This window comes from Scyliorhinus torazame, chromosome 16 (assembly GCF_047496885.1).
Source record: "Scyliorhinus torazame isolate Kashiwa2021f chromosome 16, sScyTor2.1, whole genome shotgun sequence".
NCBI lineage: Eukaryota > Metazoa > Chordata > Chondrichthyes > Carcharhiniformes > Scyliorhinidae > Scyliorhinus > Scyliorhinus torazame.
Genome location: NC_092722.1, coordinates 162,210,650 through 162,230,094, shown reverse-complemented (window position 1 = coordinate 162,230,094; position 19,445 = coordinate 162,210,650). Strand labels below are relative to the sequence as shown.

The 19,445-nt window shown below is 44.5% G+C and overlaps 1 protein-coding gene across 1 annotated transcript in view; it reads left to right on the top strand.

Moving 5' to 3' along the window:
- sec23ip (SEC23 interacting protein) overlaps positions 1-19,445 on the top strand; it is a 190,730-nt gene that overhangs the window by 42,442 nt on the left and 128,843 nt on the right. Inside the window, exons 9-12 of the mRNA XM_072479346.1 lie at positions 2,167-2,375; positions 7,359-7,477; positions 15,106-15,261; positions 16,212-16,307. Coding sequence (XP_072335447.1) covers positions 2,167-2,375; positions 7,359-7,477; positions 15,106-15,261; positions 16,212-16,307 — 580 coding nt within the window. The remainder of the gene's footprint in view (positions 1-2,166; positions 2,376-7,358; positions 7,478-15,105; positions 15,262-16,211; positions 16,308-19,445) is intronic.

The window sequence follows — 19,445 nt, the reverse complement described above, 5'->3', positions numbered from 1 at the left end:
TCTCCTGTCCACCTGGAGTAACTCCTCCACTAACCTATCCCTCTCAGCCCGTTCCACCTTTTCTCTGTGGGCCCGTATTGAGATTAATTCCCTCTGACCACTGACTTCAAAGCTTCCCAAACCGTCGCTGTAGAGACTCCCCCGTATCATTTGTTTCCAGGTAGTTCTGAGTGGACTTGTTCACCCGCCCACAGATCGCTTTGTCGGCGAGCAACCCCACATCCAGTCTCCACAGCGGGCGTTGCCCTCTCTCCCTCCTAACCCGTAGATCCACCAATGTGGGGCATCATCCGACACTGCGATTGCCGAGCACTCTAAGATTTCAGTGTTGACGGGCAGCATGGTCGGCACAGGCTTGGAGGGCCGAAGGGCCTGTTCCTGTGGTGTACTTTTCTTTGTTCTTTGTTATTTGTACTCCGTATCCACCACCCCCGGTATTAGCGCCCTGCTCAAAACAAAAAAGTCAATGTGAGAGTATACCTTGTGGACATGGGAGAAAAAAGAAAACTCCTTCACCCTTGGCCGTGCAACCCTCCATGGGTCTACTCCCCCCATCTGTTCCATAAACCCCTTCAATTCCTTTGCCACAACAGGCCTCCTCCCTGTCCTGAATTTTGACCGGTCTAATTCTGGATCAATGACTGTGTTAAAATCTCCTCCCATAATCAGGTTATGTGACTCTAAGTCTGGGATCTTACCTAGCACCCGCCTGATAAATTCCACATCGTCCCAATTCGGAACACATATGTTCACAAGTACCACCCGCACCCCCTCCAGCTTCCCACTCACCATTATATACCTACCCACCTTGTCTGACACGATTCCCCCTGCCTCGAATGCCACTCGTTTATTGATCAAGATCGCTACACCCTGGTCTTTGAGTCCAGCCCTGAGTGGCCAACTTGTCCAACCCACCCCTTTCTCAATCTCATCAGGTCTATAACCTTTTTAGGTGTGTCTCTTGTCGCATTGCCACGTCCGCCTTTAGCCCCCTCAAATGCGCGAACACGCGAGCCCTCTTGACTGGCCCATTCAACCCTCTGACGTTCCATGTAATCAGCCTGGTCGGGGGGACTTCTCCCACCCCCCACCTCCCGTTTTCCCATTGTTCTCTCCCCTCTTCCCCCCACTTGGACAAACATATTGCCGCCTTTAATCTCTAACCATCAAACCACTTTGGCTTGCTGCCAGGTAGATTTCAGAACCGGTCACCCCCTTAATTTTACCTGAAAGACACAGTCCCCAAATCATTATCTGAACCCCGAATGAAAAACCTGACTCACCCAACCCTTCCTAAGCCTCACCTGATCCTTCACCCTCAAATGGGTCTCCTGCAGCATCACAACATCAGCTTTTAAACTCTTCAAGTGCACAAAAGTCTTGATCTCTTCACCAGTCACCCTAACCCCCTCACGTTCCAAGTCACTATTCTGACCGCCTGCCGCCCCTCCTATCCGCCTGCCGCCCCTCCTATCCGCCATCACCACTACCCCGGGCCCTGCCTCTCTGGTCAGGCCCGCCCCAACCTTTTGTTACCATCGAACCGCCCTCAAGTCCTCCTCTGACAAACACCGCACCCAGTATCAATCCCCGCTCCCCACCTTTCACACCTCTCAGGCCAATCAAAACTTGTTCGACCAGACTCCCAACGACCGCAGCCCTCCACACTCCAGTTCACTAGCCAACCTTCACTTGCTAGTGCAATGACCCCTGCCAGCACCCCCCCCCCCCCCCCCTCCCAACCTCCTCCTCATTAACCTGGCCCCACATACCCCAACAAATCCCCACCTCCCTCATCTTAAAGAATAGTACCAAACCGTGCCCACAGCAAAAAGGAATAAAACCAAAACTCAAGACGTATATAAACAAATGTAAACAAATATGGACCTTTAAAAGATTTTGGACAAATACTTGAATAAATGAGTAGAAGATTGTATTAATGAAGTAAGATGCAGTAGAGCATAAATATTTGTCAAATGGTTTACTTCTGTACTGAAAAGTCAATATAATTCTATGTAAAATAATTTAGATCATAATTTGAATATACTGTAAATCTTTGTTCTGGTTTCAGTTTTGACTTGGTATTTTCATTGATTCAGAGCTATATTATGGAATATTACCCTTTTCCCATGAGGCTTCAATTGACTTATTTTCCTGTTATATCAGACGTATGAAGAGAATCACATTACCAAGTATAGGCCGCTTGCGTCACTTTACCAATGAGACACTGTTGGACATCTTCTTCTACAACAGCCCTGCATACTGTCAGATGATTGTGGATAAAGTGGTTGCAGAAATCAATCGACTATATGCTCTCTTCTTGAGTCGAAACCCTAATTTCAAAGGAGGAGTTTCCCTGACGGGACACAGTCTTGGTAATAAGTGCTAATATTTGAATGACTAGTCAGTTATTATGACAATTCTCCCAGCTGCTTTGGAGCACAAAATAGAAGCTCATGTCACTACTATGTTTCTCATCAGAAAAATTATGCTGTCTCGCGTGGGATCATTTTTTGAGGTGGGTGTGAGAACTGGAAAACCTTGGGGGAGACTTTGGGGCGTCTAAGAGACAGGATGTTTTGAAACACTGCCACTGCTTGTGGGTATTTTTATTTATATGATTACATTTTGGGAAAGGCCGCCAGTGTTGTAGCTTATGAATTCTGGAAGTGCCTGAAATGCACAAGCATTTCAAGGGATTTTCGGGAACTCTTGTAAAAGTTGTTTTGTAGCATCCAAGTCTGCTATGCTCTCATATTTTTGCTACGCCTCCTTTCACGCTTTCTGATGCATGTATGTCCTTTCTAGTGACCACACTGATCCTCTCCCCTGCCTTCTCCTTCTGGTCAAACCTCTCTCTGGCCCCACACACTCTGGCACCCCACCAGCCCGTCTGGCTAGCGTAGATTCCTCCCCTTGTCGCTCCCTCTCTTTATCGCTCAGGGCACCCTACTCTGGGACTCCCACCAGCCGTCTCAGCCCACTTTTGCTTCTTCACTTAGCCTCTCCCCGTCATTTTCTCTCTGTCCCTCTCTCTAAGGGGCTGTTTAGCACAGGGCTAAATCGCTGGCTTTGAAAGCAGACCAAGGCAGACCAGCAGCACATTCAATTCCCGTAACAGCCTCCCCGAACAGGCGCCGGACTGTGGCGACTAGGGGCTTTTCACAGTAACTTCATTTGAAACCTACTTGTGACAATAAGCGATTTTCATTTCATTTCATTTAAGAAGTCTTACAACACCAGGTTGAAGTATAACAGGTTTGTTTTGAATCACTAGCTTTCGGAGCGCAGCTCCTTCATTAGGTGAATGCCTGGTGAATCTCTGTGAATGCCTCTGTCTCTGTGCAGGCTGAGACAGTGATCACTGTCCTCAGCGCTATGAATGAAGAATCTGTTATTGCTGCCAAGGTGATGAGCAAGTAACTGCAAAGGATACAGCTTCTCGTTTATTAAAAAAAGAATTCTGGGACTGTGAGCTAAAGTGCACTTTGTGATTGAGAGACCTTTTATTTCAATCAGAAAATGACAAAAAGTATAATTTCATTTTAAAAAAATCCCAAAAGAATTTGCAAGCAAACACTTTATTTCAGAAACACTCTGTCCCTCTGTGCATACCGCTGTCCCTCTGTGCATACCGCTGTCCCTCTGTGCATACCGCTGTCCCTCTGTGCATACCTCTGTCCCTCTGTGCATACCTCTGTCACTCTGCGCCTGCGTCTGTCTCTCTGTGCGCCTGCGTCTGTCTCTCTGTGCGCCTGCCTCTGTCTCTCTGTGGGCCTGCCGCTGTCTCTCTGTGGGCCTGCCTCTGTCTCTCTGTGGGCCTGCCGCTGTCTCTCTGCGGGCCTGCCGCTGTCTCTCTGCGGGCCTGCCGCTGTCTCTCTGCGGGCCTGCCGCTGTCTCTCTGCGGGCCAGCCGCTGTCTCTCTGCGGGCCAGCCGCTGTCTCTCTGCGGGCCAGCCGCTGTCTCTCTGCGGGCCAGCCGCTGTCTCTCTGTGGGCCAGCCGCTGTCTCTCTGTGGGCCAGCCGCTGTCTCTCTGTGGGCCAGCCGCTGTCTCTCTGTGGGCCAGCCGCTGTCTCTCTGCGGGCCAGCCGCTGTCTCTCTGCGGGCCAGCCGCTGTCTCTCTGCGGGCCAGCCGCTGTCTCTCTGTGGGCCTGCCGCTGTCTCTCTGTGGGCCTGCCGCTGTCTCTCTGTGGGCCTGCCGCTGTCTCTCTGTGGGCCTGCCGCTGTCTCTCTGTGGGCCTGCCGCTGTCTCTCTGTGGGCCTGCCGCTGTCTCTCTGTGGGCCTGCCGCTGTCTCTCTGTGGGCCTGCCGCTGTCTCTCTGTGGGCCTGCCGCTGTCTCTCTGTGGGCCTGCCGCTGTCTCTCTGTGGGCCTGCCGCTGTCTCTCTGTGGGCCTGCCGCTGTCTCTCTGTGGGCCTGCCGCTGTCGCTCTGTGGGCCTGCCGCTGTCTCTCTGTGGGCCTGCCGCTGTCTCTCTGTGGGCCTGCCGCTGTCTCTCTGTGGGCCTGCCGCTGTCTCTCTGTGGGCCTGCCGCTGTCGCTCTGTGCGCCTGCCTCTGTCTTCTGTGCGCCTGCCTCTGTCTCTGTGCGCCTGCCTCTGTCTCTCTCACTGTGGGCGCACGCCTCTGTCTTACACTGTGGGCGCACGGCTCTGTCTCTCACACTGTGGGCGCACGGCTCTGTTTCTCACACTGTGGGCGCACGGCTCTGTTTCTCACACTGGGCGCATGGCTCTGCTTCTCACACTGTGGGCACACGGCTCTGTCTCTCACACTGTGGGCACACGGCTCTGTCTCTCACGGTGGGCGCACGGCTCTGTTTCTCTCACTGAGCGTGAGCCCCTTTCTCTCTCTCCTTGTGGACGCGCGCCTCTCTCTCTCTCCCTGTGGGCGGGCACCTTTGTCTCTCCCTGTGGGCGAGCGCCTCTGTCTCTCTCCCTGTGGGCGCTCGCCTCTGTCTGTCTCTCTTACTCTCTCTCTCTGTTTCTCTCTCTGGGCGCTCGCCTCTGTCTGTCTCTCTCTCTCCCTATGGGTGCGGGCCTCTGTCTCTCTCTCTCTCTCTGGGCGTGCGCTTCTGTCTCTCCCTGTGGGTGTGCGACCCTGTCTCTCTCTCACCCTGTCGGCGCACGTGCCTCTCTCTCTCCCTGTGTGCACACCTCTGTCTGTCTCTCTCCCTGTTGGCACGCATCTCTGTCTGTCTTTCACTGTGGAGTCGTGCCTCTGTGTCGCGCTCTCACTGTGGGCATGCACCTCTATCTGTCTCTTGTCTCACTGCCTCTCGCTGTGGGCATGCTCCTCTGGCTGTCTCTGTCTCACTGTCTCGCTCTCTCTCACTGTGGGCATGCGCCTATCTCTCTCTCTTCTGTGGGCACGCACCTCTGTCTCTCTCCTGTGGGCACGTGGTCCTCCCTCCCCATGTACAATTCCAGATACCGTTCTGTGATATTAATGTACAGGTTGCTGAAATAGATTCCACAAAGTGCTGAAATGCCATCATCTTTTTTCATTACAAACAAATTGTCCCACTTTGTATGAGAGTGCATCAGGCATTTCGGCATTTATTGTTTGTACTCTTTTTGACGTCGGCAGAGTGTTTTGCCTCAGCACCTTTTCAATGAAAACTGCTGAAAAGTTCCCAGTACATTGTTAGTTACTGTAAAAATGATAACCTTTGCTGATGCTTGCTCCTAATGTCAGACCATGCCCGTGGTACCAGAATGTGCAATTTTAAAATGATTAGAGAGTAACTGGTTGAGGTGGATATAGTGAGAGCTTTAGAATGAGGAGTGGACAATGAATAATATCAAAACAGGAAGAGAATTGATATTTTGAATAATGCTTTAATAAAGTAGTTGAGTACTTTACCTGTCTAGATACTTGATCCCTTTGTTGTTTAGCACCTATCACCTGGCACTTTTCTGTGTCTCTTTCTTGTGGCTGAATTCTTTGTGCTTTTAAAAAAAAATTCTGTTCAGAGGCTTGAATGGCAAGTACGGCAATATTTATGGATTAATCTGAATTCAAGGCAAATCAAATTGTTCCTCGGCATTGCCACAGCAGTCCTCACTGCTAATAAATACCTAATAAATCCCAGGGGTAGATTACATCTCTACTCCTTGGGTCTTGGAAACATAGGCTTTGCTGTTTACTTTTTATTGAATTGGTGACAGTTTTAAAAATACAGCGAATATTGTGCATCATAAAGGGCACAAGCACTACTTAGAAGAAATGTTTTCATGAAGGAAAGGCTTAAAGACGAGGCTGGTAATTTGTTATTGCCATGTTGTCAGAGTAATTTATTTTGTTGTGTGTTAAGTACATATTCGATCGTTGAGAATACGCTTTTGAAATATGCTTTCATTTAACCATAATTTTGAAGTTCATCTCACTTTCTGGCTTGATTCTTTGCATCATCAGGCAGCTTTGTTTGTTCATTCGCAGATAGTGACCAACACTTTGTAAATACTTCCTTTAAAAAAAATTGCACGCAACCAATGTGTCTACTTTATATTGGGAGTCGAGCTGTTCAATGCATCTTGGTGCTATATGTTTTGCTGCATAATTCATATGAATTATAGGTTATTAGAGAACTTTTTGAGGCAGAGTAATGGAAATTGATTAGGGAATACTAGAGAAATGCAACCCTTAGCCGTTGACTGTTGGTGTAAAAGGCAATCGGGTTAATTTAGTGGTCTTGGTTCAGTTCGCTTTTTGAAGTAACTGCGCTACAACAGTTTATGCTTCACTTTTGTACCACTTAAGTTATTATTTAAATGGTTTTAAAAACTAATGAGATCCTTTTTAAGGCTAGCCACACTTTTACAGTTGTGTGGATACGAAGATTATGCTGCAATCTTTCTGAGGAAACTTTTATTTATCTGACATACTGAGTTCCAAGGAGGCAAACACCTGTTGTGTAAATCTGGAAAAACAGAATTGGTTTACACTCTGTTTGTTTTGATGTTGCTCATTTATATTAATGAACAGAGGATTTAGTTTTCCACTTGCAATCTAGCAGATCTCAAAACAAAGAACAAAATATGTATGGAAAGAATAATCCAGTTGAATGGTTCAGAGGATGATAATTCCAAGAGTGACATTAAAGCTGAACCATTTGAACCATGAAATTCAATACTAGGTAAAAATTCCCACATAAATGGGACGCTGTACCTCTGACTATAAGGAATCCACTGTTCCTCACGCCGCACAAAATAGTAGATGCAGCTATTCTTAAAATCAGCCATTTTTAATTGATTTATACTTGTAAATATACTTGGGACGATTCCTCACTCTCCAATAAAGTAAAGTGTCTCCAGGAAAATTTTGTTTAAGAAATGTACATCACTTTTAATTTGTCCATAGGTTCTCTGATCCTTTTTGATTTGTTGGCCAATCAGACGGGCTGCTCTTTCCCTGGCGATCCCACTCCATTAGCATCTAATGGGACTGTGAATGATCCTGTAATCCCAGAAGAGACTCAGGTACAGTAATATGCAAAACAATTGACCAATTATTGAGCAGATGTGTAAAATATCTGAATACGGTTTTTCTAGGGACAAAATCCCAAATTAGCATTTTTGAACACTGTGATATCTAATGCTTGGCATGCATGCTTTAAAAAGAAATAAAATGAGACTGCAAGGGTTTATTTGAAAGACAGCTAGCTTTAGAGATTTTCATTATTTTGATACCAGTCTTAACCGCTTTGGAGTGCCCTTTTTATCTACAACGCCCAAGAAAAGGCCTTTTAGTCCATGTTGGGAGGAAAAAGAGTATTCCCAAGAGGAAGGAAAAATAGCACACCAGGATTAGAAAACCTAAGTTCTCTCTTAAGGGCAGACTGTCTCATCATTTATTTTTGGACAATAACTGTTAACGGTATAATACGGAAGCAAAGTATTTGTTGAATCCAATTTTTTGACTTTGAAATTGAAATGTACCTAGAGTAAATGTTTCAAGAAGAAATACGTAGGCTTTGCTGTTTATATATTTTGCCTTTATGTATCATGCTTTGTGAATTGGAGTATATAGTCTGGATTGTTCATATGCTTTGTCATGGAGCAACTATTATTGATGAGTAACTAGAGGGGAGGTAGATATTTCGATTCCAGATCATTGAATCAAAATTTACACTCAATTTATGGTTAAAAGGTGAAAATACTGGGCTTTAAAAACCATGAGAAGAAACTATGTCACATTTATCCTTCCTTTTTAAACAAATGAATGGTTATTTATGACGCACTTTATTTTCAGAATACATCTTTAAATGTTTTACTTTGTAAATTCTCAGTAGTCTAATGGGTTTCTTTTTATCCACTGATTAACATGTATGGAGCCTCCATGTTTAACATCTTCCAAGAAGCTACTGAACAATCAGCAAACTTTCTCTTTGCTCAATGTGGAGTCCACAAGCTAACCCCCCCCACCCCCCACTTGTGAGTCTGTAGAGACTCGCTTGGTATTTATAAATCATATTGTCTACATTAGTGTTGTTTAAATGTTTATCATTTCGCGTTATTTAAATTATGTGTAATATATCTCTTCACCAAATAGTCTCTTCCAAATTTAGTAACAGCCACAATTAAAGCCTGCTTTTTGTCACACTGCCGTCGCCACATGGATTCCCCCAGTGGATTAGCAGTCATTGTGCTTTTCTGTATTTTCTCGCAGAATGACTGTTCACTCACTAACAAGGGTTTGGCATCCATGAATATAAAACCAAAACAATGAAGTTGCTGGAATTCTGAAGTGCAAACAGATAATTCTGGAAATACCCAATGGGTCTGGGAACATCTGTAGAGAAAGAAAGAGTCAGCGTTTCAGGTCAGTGACCTTTCATTAGTTTAGATGAAAGGTCATCAGCTTGAAACATTAACTCTGTTACTCCCTCCACATATGCTGCCAGACCAGGTGAGCATTTTCTGTTTTGCTGGCCACTTAATTGCTTGGACTTTCTGGCTTCAATTGAACCTTAGCTCATGGGGGTGGTGATATCTTGCCCCCTACTCATTTAATCACCTGCAATATTCAAATCAACCCACAGTGGCCATGCCCCTCATTATTCAAACTATATCCCCTCTACTCCATTGATACCCTCTCCTTCTTTAAGAACCTCACTTTGTTATATCTCTTGTGCCTCTTAAAAGTCCTACTGGTTTAACCTCTCCACAAGCTATTCCTTGGCTTTACCCCTCAACCATCTCATTAAAGAGATCTCCCTGTTTTTTGACCAGAGCAAACGTTTTTTGCTGAGCAAGCCAGATACCAAAAATAAGTAAATTTAGAGTACCAATTCTTTTCTTTTCCAATTAAGAGGCAATTTAGCATTGCCAATCCACCTACCCTGAACATCTTTGGGTTGTGGGGGTGAAACCCACGCAAACACGGGGAGAATGTGCAAACTCCACACGGACAGTGACGCGGGGCTGGGATCGAACCACGTTCTTCATCGCCGTAGGCAGCAGTGCTAACCACTGCACCACCGTGCGGCACCTGCCTTACTGATCATAACACCTTTTTTGCATTTTGAAAATGATGAGGAAAGCTACTGTTCAAAAAAGATAGAACTCCAGTGAGACTTTTAGGATTTTAAAAATTAAAAGATTTACCAACAAGAAAAAAAACTTAAGCGCACAAAATTCCTGTTACACAGTTGAAATTGTCTTACAGAACAACCTCCCCCCAAACAATATTTGGTCAGAACACACAAGTAAACTATCTATTTCGCGACATCTCCCCTTATAGATTTTTAACTATAAAAATCCAGTAATAATTACCCAAGGTAAACAACTGCTATCACTTTAAAAAGGGTATACCACACGACCCCTTAAGCCCTTCCACTCTGTTCTGGAAATCCAAAAGGAAGGTTCAGAAACCGTTGACTTTATGAAAATAAATATTTTTCTGGCTGACTGAATAGTTGATTCAAATTCACAACTTTCACACCTTCTCTCAAGACAGATCTGATTTCAAAACATCTCCCAAGCACAGCCACACAACTCTGCTAAACCTCTTCCCTTACATATCTTTTCTCCCTTTCATTTCAGATTCCATTTTCCTCAAACATCTCTTTGAACTCAACTTTCCCAAATATGAAATGAAATGAAATGAAAATCGCCTATTGTCAAAAGTAGGCTTCAAATGAAGTTACTGTGAAAAGCCCCTAGTCGCCACATTCCGGCGCCTGTTCGGGGAGGCTGGTACGGGAATTGAACCGTGCTGCTGGCCTGCCTTGGTCCGCTTTCAAAGCCAGCGATTTAAAATCTTTTAGGTTTTCTAATTTTGTCTCATCTTTTGCATCAATAAAATTTAATGTACCTTTGTAAGCTGCAAAAATGCTGTGCCACTTTGGAATTTCTTGTACAATTTAACAGCTGAAAAGTTGTGTCCCTACTTGTCTCATAATGCAAATTTTAAACTGAACCTCGTTACTTGTAAATCCAACCTCATCATTACTTGTCATGATGAATGCATGAGTCTTGCACCTTTATCCTTGTATCTTCCACCTCTCACAGACAAGTTGTCTCTATTAAATTTCGGTCACTTTAATTAATCACAGAGTCATACAGCCTTCTTTACAGAACAGCCCCATATTCCCAAACATATTTTTAAAAAATAACATCCATCATCGTTCCTGTTCCTTCCACCTGCATTTTGTCCACCTCTACTTAATCGTCAAACCTCTCACTGCCCACCCCTCTCTAGCCTGCATCCACATCTTTCTCTTTCTTTCTTAACTTCTCTCCGAGTTTATGTCACCCACCTCTCCATCCCGACACATTTCCGCCAGAATTATCAATTCTGACAAGTCTCCGATACATCAAATATAAGAACCTCATCCTCTTACTAGTATTCATCTCCCACCATCTGGCCTGGGCTTGCAAAATCCTACCAACTGTCCTGGCTTCAGACAATTCACACCTCTTTAATCTGGGGTTACCCCTATCTCTGGATCTGTAAAGACTTAATTACCTGCAAATGCTCGCATTCAAAGCATTGTCTTGCATCTTTGACTTTGTCTATATATATATATATATATATGTTTCTGAAACATACCTCTTCATTCACCTGAGGAAGGAGCAGTGCTCTGAAAGCTAGTGTTTGAAACAACCCTTTTTGGACTTTAACCTGGTGTTGTAAGACTTCTTACTGTGCTCACCCCAGTCCAACGCTGGCATCTCCACATCATTACTGGTATCGCTGTAACCTCCTGCAGCCCCACAACCCCTAACAAAAACCCTATATTCTAGAATTCCCTCTTGAATATCTCTCTGCCTCCTCCACATTCTCCTCCTTTATGACCTTTCTTAAAACCCAAATATTTCACCAATATTTGGTCGCCCCGTTTCTCTTCTCACTTATCTTCTGATGATTTTTTTTTTGTACTTTTTTAATTAAAGTTTTTTCCATTTTTACAAACAACACAATAGATCCTCAGAATTGGTACAGCACAGCATAAGTGTCTCCCCATACATGAATATAGAAAAAGACATGAGAACAACAATGCAGTTGGTTCAGCTTAATCATTAAACTTGGTGCTTCTGTATGTACCAACTGTAATGATATGTATACATGTAGATAACTAAAGGGTTAATTATAACATCTAGCTGTAACACATCTAGAGGGCACCACTAGATCCCACTATAAGTATCAACTCCCAGAGGATCCTGGTCTGTTTCAACCCAGAAGTGACTAGACAGCAGTGGTATATGATAGATAGGTCACAGCATAGTTAGCACGTTAATACATTAATATTTAATTCCTTGATTACTAGTGATAGTTCTGTAGAGTGTCAAATCAATTATAATTAATCCTTACTTAAATTAGTTTGCTTTAGGTTGAAGACTCGAGGTTTCTTCAGGATCACACCATCAGACCTTCTGGATAGACAGCAACTAGTAACAATACATATTACTGAACCCAGTAATACAACACCAACAGATAACTAGAGAATGAGAGAGAAGAGGAGACGGCTATGACAATAAATGGCGCACACCTTTCCATGTAGCGAGTGCTTGTACAGCCACAAGTATATAGGATAAGATCTTCATGTCACGTTCAGCTGTGCGCCAAAGCATATCTACCCCCAACTTCAATAATACTAGAGGCATCAATATCACTGTGACACCCTTTACTCGGATACAAGACCTGCCTGTACCTTTGCAGGAACCAGTCAACGATTCTTTAACCCCAAAGTAACGAAGAAAGACCTACAGAAAATATTTGGGAGGATGTGTGTTCTTTTTTTTAAATTTAGAGTATCCAATTCATTTTTTTCCAATTAAGGGGCAATTTAGCATGTGCAAGCCAGGTGGGTTATGGGGGCGAAACCCACACAAACACGGGGAGAATATGCAAACTCCACATGGAGAGTGTCCCAGAGCCGGGATCGAACCTGTGACCTCGGCGCCGTGAGGCAGCAGTGCTACTCACTGCGCCACCGTGCTGCCCCTGAGGATGTGTGTTCTAAGAGGATATTTTACTGATAGCCACAAGTTGAAACAAATCCGTAAAATCCAGCATAATACAAAGCGATCATCATTCCACACATTTATACAAAGAAGACCTGCAAATATTCAAATAGTTGGGTCAGAATCTAATAATTATGGTCAGCGGCTCCCAACACACTAACAATGACAGGATAAAAAGATACTTCCAAGAACAAAGGATCTCCAGATAACAGGGTATAGCCATGAGCACATGGTCCCATGGTGCAAGCCCCTCATCGCAAAATAAATAAGGGAAAAGCTGCTTATTCAAAACCTCACTCAGCCTCCCACGACATTCATGCCAAGCAGGCACATCGCAAGCATTGGTGAGCAGCAGGATACCGTCCTCAGTGCAAAACATGGCATGGCATGTGTATGTTCATATACAGGAGCCAACAAACCAAAGATACCCACAACATGCTAGGACTCGCTGCACAACCGACTTCACTCCTCTCTCGCCACATCTGAGGCACTGCTCCAACCCATCAACAGTAGGCTTACATTAACACTGCAATGGTGTTACTTTGAAAATCTCCTAGTCCCACTCCGGCGTCTGTTCGGGTACACTGAGGGAGAATTCAGAATGTCCAATTCATCTAACAGCACATCTTTCGGGACTTGTGGGTGGAAACCGGAGCACCTGGAGGAGAGACGGGGAGAGCATGCAGACTCCGCACAGACACTGACCTAGGCCGGGAATCGAAGCTGGGTCCCTATCGCTGTGAAGCAACAGTGCTAACCACTGTGCTTTACACCATCCGCCTCCGAGGAAAACCCACCAACGAGGGGAAAAAGAATTGTCAAGGCACCCACCAACTGGGTATCTAATGAGGGGTACGATCCTCCCCCTCCCACCGTCCCCGCCCCTTAAACCGATAAAGGGAACCCCCAACAAAACCCTGACAAAATAACAAATCGGGGCCTGTATCAGGGTTCTACCTACCCAAGTGATGAAAGGAAACGGCAGTTACCTCACAACTCCAGAGACCCAGGTTCAATTCCGGCCTCGGGTAACTGTGGAATTTGCACTTTCTCCCTGTGTTGGCGTGGAGCACCCTGGGTTTCTTCCGGGTGTTCCGGTTTCCACCACATTCCAAAGATGTGCAGATTAGGTGGGTTAGCCACGCTAAATTGACCCTTTGGGTCCAAAGGTTAGATGGGCTTACGGGGATGGGGTAGAGGCGTGGGCTATAGTAGTGGCCTCTTTCCAAGGACCAGTGAAGACTCGATGGGCCAAATGGCCTTTTTGCACTGTAAATTCAATGACAAATAGGGAAAACTAGAATTAGCCAAAGAATACCAGACAAAGTCTAGAACCGTAGACTTTTGCAAGAAGGATACGAGGGACAGGACAGCATAGCCTCACCGAAAACAGGACACTGCCTCCTCAGGGGAGCCCAGGCCTCAAGACCGAGGGCAATTCTCTGAAACAATTTTTTTTTAATTTAAGGGGGAATTTAGCGTGGCCAGTCAATCTACCCTGTGCATCTTTGGGTTGTGGGGGTGAGATCCGCAGACGCGGGGAGAATGTGCAAACTCCACACAGATAGTGACCCGGGGCAGGGATTGAACCCGGGTCTTCGCCGCCATGAGGCAGCAAGGCTAACCACTGCACCATCATGCCATCCTTCCCTCAAACAATCTTAATTGAATAAATAATTCTTTCTCTCTGCACCCAGGTTCTTTTTTTTTTTAAATGTCCCACGATTGTGGTGACTGGAGGGTATTGGTTTGAAGTTTTGCGGGGGGCGGGGGGGGGGGGTGCAGTGCACTTTGCGTGTGTGTACTTCATATTTCACCTAGTTTTGAGAGATTTAGTGTTGCTCTGCCACATTGTGTAGTGAGAGAAAGAGTGGGAACAGAGCTAACAGTCTGTGATGCCCCTTGATGGGATTTGGAATTGCTGTGCCTTTCAGGATTTTTTTGTTTGCTCCTGCTAACAGCAAACGTGAGCAGCATGCGTTATGGTGCAGGTCAGGGGTTAGACAACAGAGAGTCGATGATATGGGGGATGTGAGGATGATATTTGCAGGACCTGGAGGATTTTATGGCATAGATATGCATGCTGATGGTAGGGTGGCAGGTGTTTGAGAAATTAACTTTTTCCAAAGTACAAGAATATTGTTTGATCTACTACGTCAACACATGGTGGAACCATTGGACTACAGCCCTGACCTTATCAAATCCTAACTAATGTAATTTTAGTGGCCTTTCTAAATAGTCCATATACTTTGTTTACTTAGATATATGGGTAAAGGGAGCAAGGCTTTTGTTTTACAATCTATCTAAATCGAGTGACGTTTCTCTGTCCAATACATGATGTCGCAATCTCTGAATGGAAAAAAAAATCTTTTTCAGAAATCAATATGAAGACAGGACCTGTTATTAGAATCTGAAAAAATAAACACACAAAGCAGTTCTCAAAATTCCAAAGATCTCTTGATGATTAAGTGCACTGTGTAACACACTTAACTGAAAAAGAAAACATTTCTCCCTTGGTGTTTTAATTTTATATGTTGAATTAGGATAGGCAAAGTTTTTCCTAGGTGCATTGACTTCAATTAGTTTTAGCTGAAATCAACAAAGTATTAAGTATGAACTTGTGCCTGTTTGCAATTCAGACAATGAATCAGAATTGCCAAGACCCTGATGATTTTGAGGAATTGAAGGATGAACAAGAAGACGAATTCCTGACATTACTGCAAGCGTTAGAGTCACTTGGTCTCTGTGAGTACCTTGGCACTCTGGAAAAGGAAGAAATCGACATGGAGTCACTGGTAAGGATTTTTCAGCTTCAATTCAGTGCACTCAAAAGGGTGTGTTCAGCAATATTATAGTGCACTTTCTAATTAGCTACTTTTGGAATAAAATCAAAATACTGCAGATGTTCGAAATCTGAAATTAAAACAGGAAATGCTGGAAAAACTCAGGTCTGACAGCATCTGTGGATAGAGAAACAGAATTTAGGCATTCAGTCCATATGATTAGAATCTTCTTCAGAGATTCAATGTTCTTTTTTGGAGGGGAGATGGGTATATGATGTTTATATTATATTTTTGGCAACTTGACCTTTGTGGCAATGTGGACTAATACCTGAAGGGTTCGGACTATTCTCCTCAAAGAGCTCATTTGTGTTTTCAATTAATAAATTGTATAATATTGGCCAGATCTCTCTGTCTGTAGATCACCGCAGAGATGGTGTACAACCCATGGAAGTCCCAACTTGCTGACCTCCATGGGAATTACTTGGGAAATTTGAACTTCCAATTGTTAATTTCCCAGCTCCCCACGACTCTCTGACTCTGAACTGGAGTCGGAGACTTCCGACCGTTCGGTTACCCAGGAAACATTAGACCGATTGAAACCTTGTTCCGTTCCTGGATGATGATACGACTAACAGCCCCCTTCCCACCACATGACCTGACCTGACTAGCCCTCCAGACCCATCGACTCACTGGCCCATCCACCATCCTGCCTGCCTTTTAATAACTTTCACACTGGACTTTTAAACTTGCCACGCAGGAACTAGAAGGGGACATGGAAGATCAAAGTCATTGTTGTTTTCAAAGCCGTACCTTACCTCCTCTCATTAGGAAAAATAAGTCTCTGACCTATATAAGTACTGTGCGACAGATAAACCAACTTCTCGAAAAGAAAGAAAGGGTAATGCTTGAATGTCACTCTTCATCAGCACTGGACTTGATGTACTTTTTTTGCTCATTTTTAGCTCATGTGTACCGTAGATGACTTGAAGGAAATGGAAATCCCTCTTGGACCAAGAAAGAAAATTGCCAATTTTGTGAAGGAGAAAGTAAATGCACAGGTATTATTCCTGAAGGGTACCTCACATACTGGTTGCTGTATCTATCAGATATCAAATTAAACTGTAATTCTTATGAACACAGTTATGACTAGTTCTGTAAAGGGGAGGCAGCACCCAGTAATAACTTTTTTAATGTATTTCTCACTGCCTTTACTCAAATTATTTGTGATTCGACTACAGTGATGACTTAATTAGGCCACCTGGGTTAGCAGATATTTGGGGTTTTGCAAAGAATTGTGAATACATATTTGCTGGGATTCTCCAGGGCTGCCCGCTAGATGTGAGATTCTGCAGGCCATCGCAAACTTTCTTAGAAGCACTTGAGAACAAAGAGGCAGACTCATTCATTTAGGAAAACACCTGCTACCCTGAGTTCATGGATCCATACAGAGCTATAAAAATAAACAATCTAGAATTTCCCCTTTGAAACTAGGTCGACCGGCCAATCGGAAAGCTTTCAATGGGGCATGAAATAGAATGTAAACAATGTAGATCAAAACTTTCAGCCTTTTAGGCATTCACACAGACTTCTATACTTTAAAGGACAATGATATTGAATGTGTGAAAACCAGTTCAAAAGTTTCCAGCACTTTAAAGGGATTACTTTTACCTTCATCTCGCAGACCTTTAAACCAGTCATACTGCAGACATTTAAAAGTGTTTAGGGGTACAGAGGGGATCACTTTCACGTTATTATGAAAAAACTTAAATTTTTACATACTGACTGTCTAAAAGATTTAAAGGCTGCAGATCGGGAGAGCAACCAAATGAGCCCCATCTCAGCAAGGACCCCCGACCTGAGCCCTTCCAGCCCAAGAAAACTCCCTCTGACCCCGCATCACCCATGAAGGACTCTCTTTGGCAGTTGAGAGGGTACTTACCATCTGGCTACCCCTTGGACTGCAGGTGCCAGGTTGGCATTGGCAAAGGGTGGGGTCTGAGGGGATACGGGGGAGGGGTTGCTGAAGGGAGGGGATACGGGGGAGGGGTTGCTGAAGGGAGGGGATGAGTGCAAGGGGGGGAACTGAACAGGGGGAAGTGGGGGGTCTATTGAGGAGCGGGAGGCTGAAGGGTGGTTCTGAGGTGGTGCCAACGATTAGGGTGGGAAGGGAGTGCCTTGTGGGGATGGGGCTGTAGCATCTTTTTAGATCGGAGCGCTCTTTAAAATAGGTGTGGGACCTGACCGAGAGATATGGTCCGCCCCCTCAGTTACAGTGCTGACCCCAGTGGCATGGAAAAGCCGATTCACCTAAAAAGAAAATTCCGAGTGGAAAGCATTGCACGTAGGCAGTCGCTCCTAGCGCCAGCAGGAATCACTCTGGTTTTCCCGCTGGCGAGAGCACTTAGTTGCGGGTCTGGAGAACCGTGCCCATTGTCTTTGGAACATGCAGTTTCCATATAATGGTGATTTACCATATTAATTTTACTGAAGTATTGGATCAGCTAAAACTTGTTTTAGTGTTGCATTCCTCTGTCATGAATATATTTCATCTTAAAGACAACAAAAATAAACTCAACAAATGGGGCAGCACGGCAGCTCAGTGGTTAGCACTGTCGCTTCACAGCTCCAGGGTCCCAGGTTGAGTCACTGTCATTGCGGAGTCTGCACCTTCTTCCCATGCCTGCGTGGGTTTCCTCCGGGTGCTCCGGTTTCTTCCCACAAGTCCCGAAAGACGTGCTGTTAGGTGAATTGGACATTCTGAATTCTCCCTCTGTGTACCCGAACAAGCGCCATAATGTGGCGACTAGGGGCTTTTCACAGTAACTTCATTGCAGTGTTAATGTAAGCCTACTTGTGACAATAAAGGTTATATTAAAAATAATGCATTATTACAAATAGCACTTTCGATGTCTTGAAATTTCCATTTCTTGATATTGTAAAATATTTATTTGATGGAATTCTGTATATGATGAAATTCCAAGATAAAGGAGTTTGAAGGCCTAATGTTAAATATATTCCTGGAGACATAAATCTTTCTTCGAAATGAAATTTGTAATTTTGCTGAAAGTACAAACTTATTTTTGTCACACCAGTAAGTCTTACTGAAGTTATTCTAATGTGTTGGTCTGAGTTTTGAAAGTCATCTGGTGTCAGATGACTCTCGGGACAGTTTCATGATTAAATTGAATCATACAGAATCAAAGAGCTCATCCAATAAATCCCACTCCTGCTCTTTCCCTTGTTCTAAGTTCTGTTTCCCCATCAAGTATTTATCCAGGTTTTCTTTGGCATGTTTTTGATTTGATTTATTATTATTGTCACATGTATTAGTATACAGTGAAAAGTATTGTTTCTTGCATGCTGTACAAACAATGCATACCATACATAGGGAAGGAAGGAGAGACTGCAGAATATAATGTTAGTTATAGCAAGGTGTAGAGAAAAGATCAACTTAATACGAGGTAGGTCCATTCAAAAGTCTGATGGCAGTAGGGAAGAAGCTGTTCTTGAGTCGGTTGGCATGTGACCTCAAACTTTGGTATCTTTTTCCTGACGGAAGAAGGTGGAAGAGAGTATGTCCGAGGTGCGTGGGGTCCTTAATTATGCTGGCTGCCTTTCCGAGGCAGCGGGAATTATAGATAGAGTCAATGGATGGGAGGCTGGTTTGCGCGATGGACTGGGCTACATTCACGACCTTTCCTGCGGTCTTGGGCAGAGCAGGCTCCATACCAAGCTGTGATAGAACCAGAAAGAATGCTTTCTATGGTGCATCTGTATAAGTTGGTGAGGGTCAAGGCTGACATGCCAAATTTCCTTAGCCTTCTGAGAAAGTAGAGTCGTTGGTGGGCTTTCTTAACTATAGTGTCGGCATGGGGGGACCAGGACAGGCTGTTGGTGATCTGTACACCTAAAAACTTGAAGCTCTCGACCCTTTCTACTTCGTTCCCATTGATGTTCTCCACTATGCTTCCTGAAGTCGATGACCACATTGAGGGAGAGATTATTGTCATCGCACCAGTTTACCAGATTCTCTATCTCATTCCTGTACTCTGTCTTGTCATTGTTTGAAATCCGAGCCACTACAGTGGTGTCATCAGCAAATTTGAAAATCGAGTTGATGGGGAATTTGGCCACACAGTCATAGGTGTATAAGGAGTATATTAGGGGGCTGAGGACACAGTCTTGTGGGGCACCGG